The 8,170-nt window shown below is 41.4% G+C and overlaps 1 protein-coding gene across 1 annotated transcript; it reads left to right on the top strand.

The window, feature by feature from the left end:
* Positions 1–1,854: 1,854 nt before the first annotated feature.
* On the top strand, positions 1,855–2,808 carry LOC130478428 (G-protein coupled receptor 35-like). The gene has a single exon (XM_056850569.1). The coding sequence runs from the start codon at positions 1,855–1,857 to the stop codon at positions 2,806–2,808; it is 954 nt and encodes a 317-aa protein (XP_056706547.1).
* Positions 2,809–8,170: the final 5,362 nt, after the last annotated feature.

Raw genomic sequence — 8,170 nt, 5'->3', positions numbered from 1 at the left:
TAGCATGAGCAGCGGCACTAATTTATTTATATAGCGGAATCACCCAATGTATACCAGGGTTGTTTTCAGTGAATCTCAGAATAACAACAGACCAAGGAATTCCAGATTAAAAGTGCTTTTATATATATATATATATATATATTCATTCAGTGTTGCAAATACATACATACAAGAACTAAGAATAAAAAGGAGGTAGGATTAGAGACGTTTCTCAAGGGAGAGGATGTTGTTGATTGGGTAATACATTACCGATCTAGAAGTGGAGATGTCCAAAATCCGTGGCATATTGGTACAAAATGAAATATAGCGGGGGATGGGAGAGGGATGTATCGGAGCCTTGAGCCAGCCAAGTCACTGGGAGGGAGGGAGGTGTGGCGCTCCGCAAAACTCAACACACATGGTAGAAAGGAGAGTTAGGTAGAGCAGAAGAAGAAGAACTTGCTTTGTCAGGGAGGGGAAAATATACCCTTCTCTGGGGTGGGGGGGTTGAGATTCCCCATATGGCTCTTATCTAAAACAATAGGGATCAAAGACTTGGGATGCAGGGATTAGACAGAGTAACAATTTGTAAACTAAGCTGGCACCAATGATTTGCATATCTCCGGGATGACTTGACTCGATCTTCTCATGTTCGACAATACCTCAGGAAGGTGTGAATCCCTACACTCCAGGGATGCGGCAGAGGAGTTCTTCTTAGTTGTTAATGCAGATTGCAGCGGATGTTTTTCTCACAGGATATTTGGGGGGGGACTGCAGGAGAGAGCGACATGATGCTCTTGCTTCGGTGTTATGGCTTCCCTTTGGATCAGGAGACAATCAGGATCATGGCTTCACTTTGGCTGGTTCTGCAGGGGTGACCTGGTCTCTTGTCCTGGACAGCCTAGTAATTCAGCGGAGCGCTAGCCCAGAGCAGCAGGCTTTAACACTTAGACAGTACAGTGAGTCTCTGGTGTGGTTGCCATGACCAGGGCGGGAGGTCAGGCAGTACATGTGGCAACACCACTCTGACAGAGTGACAGTCAGTATGAAAGGGGAAGACCTAAGGTAAGGTATGGATTTCAGGAGACCCCAGTTATACCTTTCTCCTGAGGGCAGGGTGATTGGATTACCCCTTCATGGTTCCCATGGTGAAACAAAAGGTGACAACACAGAGTAATGATCGGCTGCCGGGGTGGGGAAATGGGGCAATTGAGTAAACTATGCTGTTTTCATTGATTTGCACAATTCCAGGAGGATCGGGAGTTGCTTGTAGATGGGATTACTGCTCATACACAAAGCTGCACATCGCTGTCTCCGGGGCTTGTCGCTTTGCATAGCCGGAGAAATGTTGTTTTACTGTTGTCTCAACGTCTCTTGATGGCTCACTAATCAAGTTGATGAGACAAGAGGGGGATGTTGATGGTGGTTGTGTGCTGACAGCTCCCTGCGAGATGGCTTCCACTGGAACGGGGGCACACAGGAAAATTGACTCCCTCTGGCTCACTTGAGGGGTTGACCTGGCCACTGCTCCTTGACTGCCAATTCACGGGATGACGGGGCGCTCTTTTCCAGGCGGCTTTAGGCTTGCCACTCTCTCTGGAGAGGCGGAGGCTCGCACCAGCTGGGGTTGCCATGACCAGTCCGGGAAAATAGGCAACCCATTTCGTAACACCCTCCACATACTGGGAAGGATTGTGCCCTATGTGTTTGCTTTTGGAACAATAATTGATTAGAGTTGTGCATGGTACTACTGTAAGGCAAGTGTTTAGGAGAAGAACCAGCTTGTTGCTACTAGAAAAATAATGATGTCTTTTTGTCATCAACATAATCTTTCTGCTTCTTAATTCAGAATTCTCTTTACAGCAACATACCATCATGGCGAACTGCAGTAACTATACTGAGATGGATCAGAACATCATCATTTTTGAACTAATTCTCTGCATCCCGTTGTTCTTTCTTGGACTTATATTTAATACAGTTGCATTGTGGGTGTTCTACTTCAAACTGAGCAGATGGACAGAGACCAGATTTTACATGATCAGTTTAGCCATGGCTGACTATGCTACAGTGTTTACCTTACCATTTATTATGGTTTTTCACTATCAGGGATGGCGTGAAGATGTCTTTTGCCTTGTCATAGAGGCAATCTATTTTATCAACATGCCAATAAGCATCTACACCATCACCTTCATAGCAGTAGACAGATACATTGCAATCAAGCATCCACTGAAAGCCAAAGTTCTAAGGTCTCCGAGGAAGGCTGCCATCAGCTGCTTGTTTCTTTGGCTGTGTTGCTTGGCTTGGATGATCACGTTTGGCATCTGGGTTCCAAAAAATGAACAAAGGTATTGTTTTTATAAAAATCCTGAGAACAATTTTATTTTCATGCCAATAGTAACAGTTGTCTTTTTGTTCATACCAATAGTAATCTTGACATTTTGTTCCACACAAATAATCAAATGCCTCAAGGAGAAACAGAACGCTAGTTTACAGGAAGAAAAATTAACTTGGAAAGCAATCTGTATTGTTGCAGTGAACATGGGCACATTCATCATATGCTTTCTGCCTTTTAATATCAGTTCACTGGTTGCATTTGCAATGGATGCAGCAGGAGATGAATGCTGGCAGCATCAAGCTTTGAGCAAAACCATGCATGTGACAGCATGCATACAAAATCTGAACTGCTGCTTGGATGCCATTTGCTATTACTTTGTTGCCAAGGAATTTCAGGAAGCTATATCTTTTAAGTCAATGCATTCTAATCCCAACATATCTCAAGATTCCCAGCTGCCTACCAAAAACAGCAAGATAATTTCAGGATGCATGTAATCTCATTTTCAAAGCACTGCACCCAATCAAAGCCAGCTGAAGCCTCCTCTTCAGAATATTATGAAGAATAAAGCTGAACTAAAGGATCACAAATGATAAAGAAACTAGTTGTAATGTAAAATTTGGTTTATATCTTTTTATCTGATGATGCTCTCCACATTGCCGTTGACTTAGACAAGGCCTCAGTTTAATGTCTGTTTTTGAAAGATAAACGTCTCCATTTGTGATATTAGTTTTTATGTTCCTGTTCAAGATGCAAAATGCAGCAATTTCTGAGCAAACTTCTTTTAGTAATTAAATGCCAGTCTTCAAATAACATTAGAAATAGGGTTGCCACCAGCAACATTAGAAACCTCTTTGCCACCGGCAGGAGGTTTTTGGGGCGGAGCCTGAGGAGGGCAGAGCTTTGGAGGGGAGGGATTTCAATGCCATAGAGTCCAATTGCCAAAGCAGCCATTTTCTCCAGGTGAACTGATCTCTATCGGTTGGAGATCAGTTGTAATAGCAGGAGATCTCCAGCTAGTTGGCAACCCTAATTAGAAACGACCCTGCTCCCATGAACAAAGACCTGCCATGCCAGCACCTTATCAGATGCTTTCCTTCTACTATATATAGTTTGTGTGAGTATGGAAAACTATGCCTTCTTTTGTTGGCATTTATTAAGAAATGAGCCAACATTAAGTATTTTGACATCAGTAATGATCACTGATTGCTTGTGTAATTAAATTTCTGATGAGATATGGAAGTAGGGCCAGGAAGGGAGGGACCCGGAAGAACCAGAAAGGGAACTACGGGCTCACAAGTTTTGAGCTTGTTTTGTGACAAAACATCCTATACGCTACCCCAATGTTGTACCCAAGGGGATAAATAGCATCTTCGGGCGAAGAAAGAAAAGCTAAATGCTCCCCACCATCTCCTAACATTTGTTCCCATCAAGACTAAAGGGGGCATAACACATACTGAAGAGAATGGGGACTTGAAACCTTCCTGGGGAAAGGGCAGAACTTCCATAGTACACAAATCGTTTAGACCTAGCTGGCCATTTTTGGTTTTGTAAATGCCTGGGGTGGGTACATAAAGTATGCAAATGTAGCCCCACCCCAAATTCCTGAAACTTCTTTTTTAATTAATAGAGTGGTAGGAGGCTAGCCTGTAGCCCAGTGCCAGTGACTGTTATCTCTGCACAGACCTGTGCAGTGGACTTACTAGCCAAAATGTATTTGTTAAATGAGATGAATCATTGTGCACCATTGCCAACCAGTGCCGTGCATCCTTTATCTCAGCTAATATTTTTCCCCTGCAAGGTTCTCCTTTGGATGAACCTAGTATTTGGGGCAATTTTTCCTTCTGGTCCTCACCTCTTTCAAGCACAGCAAAAACAAACTAAAAGATAATGGCATCAGTGACTTTTTTATATATATGCATAATTTGTAGGGTTGCCAACCTCCAGATAGACAGATTGTATCCCTTCGAGGAACCTAGTAACTTCTTGAAATTGTCTGTGCGACCATGTATATTGGAAATTTATTATCCCAATTCAGGAAGTTATGAAATGGAAACTTTGTATGTGGTTGCTTGTTTCATCCCGACGGGAGAATTGTATCGAGAGCTGTAAAAGCTGTAATTTAAGTCAAGCTGGCATATTAACGTGGAAATTAACGGGACTGAGGAAGACTTGAAACGATCGTATCCCTTTCTACTAATTCTTCGTTTGAAGACGTCGACCTTGGATTGATAGTTGCTGTATTATCTTTTAATCTTACCTTGTACATACTTACCTTTAGATAGGTTGTTATATGCTTGGTGGTTGTACATTTTGCGTTCAATATAATATTCATTGTTTAGCCATGCTTTCTTTAGTCTTTCCTGCGCTAACTTTCTAACCCTTGGGAATAGTGCAGAGGTGTTTACTTTTGGTTGCTCAACCTCCAGATAGTAGCTGGAGATTTCCTGCTATTACAACTGATCTCCAGCCAATAGAGATCAGTTCACCTGGAGAAAATGGACGCTTTGGCAATTGGCCTCTATGGCATTGAAGTCCCTCCCCTCCCCAAACCCCGCCCTCCTCAGGCTCCTCCCCCAAAACCTCCCACTGATGGTGAAGAGAGACCTGGCAACCCTAATAATTTGTATAGCACCTGTAGGAACTACAGGTTCTCAACTCCCAAGTGGGGCCTGGGGTTCTCCTGGAATTGTCACTGATCATCTTAGGAATGAAGACCCCCATGTTGTCATAAGTAAATAAAACATGAATGCAGAGATCTTCCTGTCACAGCTGCTATGATCAGTTTCCAGTTACTGATCAGTGATTCACATTATACCTCAGTGTTTCACATTATACTCAGTGTTTTGCACTGTTGTACATAAATGATATTAAACATACTTCTCAGTCTCCCAAATCCTTAGTATCAAGGAGCAGTCTATTTCCTGGTATATGGAATAGGAAAGAATCTTCTGGTTCATGTCCAGAACACAATAACTAGTCAGAATAAAACAGTGAAAATATGGGTAAATGTGAAAATCTGATACTAAGTGGATGCTCAGTGATTTATGGCACATTGCAATGACTTCTTTTTAGTGTTTTCACTTGACACCATTTTTTGAAATTTGCTTCAAATGCAATACCTACATTGGCCAGAATGTACATTCAATTTTTTTTAAAAAAGTCTCCTTCTTTCTATGCCACTTCAATACAAAAATAATACAACAGAAATTGTAAAGTGTTTTCAGTACAATATGTGACAATGCTTTTAGAGAATGATTCTATCGGTCATATGTCCAGGTAAAGTGAAGCTCAGTCCAACAACATTTTTGACATTATAAAAGCTCTCTGATAATAATAAAGCTGAAAAGGCAAGATGTAATTGAACTGCATTCAGACTTGGCTTAAAGCTGCTTCACACTTTGGACAAGTTCAAATCCAAAGAATTTGCTCTTGTAATCCTGTAAATGACATTCTTTCATTTTTATGACTCTTCAGGGTTTAGGAACTTGCACATCAAAAATATTTTTCATATTCCTATCAGAACATTCTATTATATCACAATTTTAACCATGCATACCGGCAGCTCAGTTCACTAGCCGCTTAACTGATATCCTTGCATTTAATCTATTTACAATGCAATCCTAAAAAAGAGTTACATCCTTTTAATCCAGCTGACGTCAACAGATTTAGAAGAGTGTAACTCTGTTTAGGATTGCACTGTTAGCCCCATCAGGTTAAGTACAATTCTTCAAGGTACGCTCAATAGTTCAGTAAAAACTTGTCCAGTGAGCCACAGAGCCCTGTCGAAACACTCAGATCCAATTTTATTCCTGGGTTCAGTGAGAAAACATGTACAAAGGTGTTAATTCTCAAGTGACCTTCAAGAAAGGTTAAGAACAATTCTCATTTTACACAGATGGCACTGAAAATTAATAAAGACATACCTGTGACTGTTGAGAATGAGGCGAGGGGCAGACGAAAGGCTCATAAAATGTGGCTACTGTCTTAAAGACAGTGTGGAAGGCTCGCACGAAACTTCTGGGTTTAGTCTCTCAGGGTATTTGGATAACTCATGGGAAAGTCAAATAGAGTATATTTTCAATTTGCTTCACTTTTGAAGCAGGAAATGATATGATAGTCCAGGTGACATGTGTCTTTTTTAATGGTAGTTTTGTCAAGTCTGTCCATGCAACATAAAATCTCATCTACCTTTTACTATAATTCCTTCACACTTTTCCTTTACATGTTGATGATGAACTCGTTTGTACTTCCTCTTTGCTGCCGCACAAAATGCAATGAAAGCTATAAAGAAACGTTTCTTTTTCTGAGAAAAACAGCAGGAAGTGATCATGGTTACAGAAAAAAAAATGATGATCACACCCAGAAGGCAGCACTACACACACCCTCATGTCACACTGAAGAATAACAAATCTTTAAATCTCTGTCTATGTCTTGAACTTTGGGCAACATTAGGTTGAAGATAACTTTTAAATATTGGAAAGAAGATTTTCCTTCAAGGGCTTACTGCTGATCTTAAGGATGGAAGAAACTAAAAAAAAAAAAGACAATGATTATAGCCTCCATCTCCATTCTTGTTCCAGTTACACTATATCATTCTTGATAGCTGATGATGTGTTGGTAATAGTGACTGAACACGTAGGTAATTCTTTCAGTTTATGAAATTGGCAATCAAGTCTCATTCTAAGTGTAGTCCTAGTGTAGTAAGCTGCAGTACTGCAGTCAAAGCTCTGCTCATGACTGAGTTTGAACCCAACAGAGGTCATTTTCAGGTAGCCGACTCAAGATTGACCCAGCCTTCTAGCCTTCCAAGGTTGGTAAAATGAGTGCCCAGCTTGCTGTGGGTAAAGTGTAGATGACTGGGGAAGGCAATGGCAAACCACCCCATAAACATATGTAAATAACATGATGTGACATCACCCCATGGGTCAGTAATGACCTGGTGCTTTCACAGAGGACTACCTTTATCTTTTTTATACACCTTTGATTGCTTGATTTCATTATTCTCTTGGACACACTGATATGCATGCGTAGGCTATGTAGCAAGAAAGCTATACCAACCTTAGGCATCAGTTTCTGTTTCAAGCTGACTAATTTTTTAAAAATCTAATCACAAACAAGCCACAGCAGGAGTCTTCAATGTTGTTGAGCACAGAATCACCTTTGGAATTTTGAGAACAAGGAGTAGGCAACACCACAAAAATGGCTGCCATGGGGTACAGAGGCCAATCACAAAACGGTCACCATGGGATACTGAGGCCAATCACAAAATGTTGGGAAGTTGCAAGCCAAGCATCCTCCTACAATCCAGGCAGCTATTTCTGAATGGGTTCTCCCTGCAGACTCAAAGCTGACCCCCTCCAATGTTCTTCTGAAGCACCTCCTGTTCCAATGAAGTGGAGGAAAGCTAGAATTCTCTTTGCTTTGGGAAGAGATGCTTTGTTGAAAAAGTAAATGGGTGCCAGCAAAACCACAGATGGGTACCATGGGCACCATTTTGGGGATCAGTGAGCCACAGTGTCATGATATTTAGTTCAACCACATATACCAGGTAGCATTATGTGCAACACATGATGTACATAACATTAAATGATGTCGTCCATGTCTAGACAGCTTACAGTGTGGTGCTCAGAGATTGCTGGCTGAGTACTATAAAGGGATCTATCTCAAATTTGGCCCTTGCAGGGAGTCAGTATCTGTGACAAAGGAATGCTAATTGTTTTAATGGCTGCTTAAGTTTCTTCAGTGGGAGCTAAGTGTCAAGAGATGGTACTCAGACAGCTCCCTTGTTCAAGGATCTACCAAAACTGGAAGAAGATGGAATTGTCCTCCCTGATGAGGATAAGGGGCAGGTAGAGT

Source organism: Euleptes europaea, chromosome 5 (genome assembly GCF_029931775.1).
Source record: "Euleptes europaea isolate rEulEur1 chromosome 5, rEulEur1.hap1, whole genome shotgun sequence".
Taxonomy (NCBI): domain Eukaryota; kingdom Metazoa; phylum Chordata; class Lepidosauria; order Squamata; family Sphaerodactylidae; genus Euleptes; species Euleptes europaea.
This window is presented reverse-complemented; position numbering and strand designations above follow the sequence as displayed.

Coding starts and splice junctions, on each gene's coding strand:
- LOC130478428 (XM_056850569.1), top strand. CDS start 1,855: ATGGCGAACTGCAGTAACTATACTGAGATGGATCAGAACATCATCATT.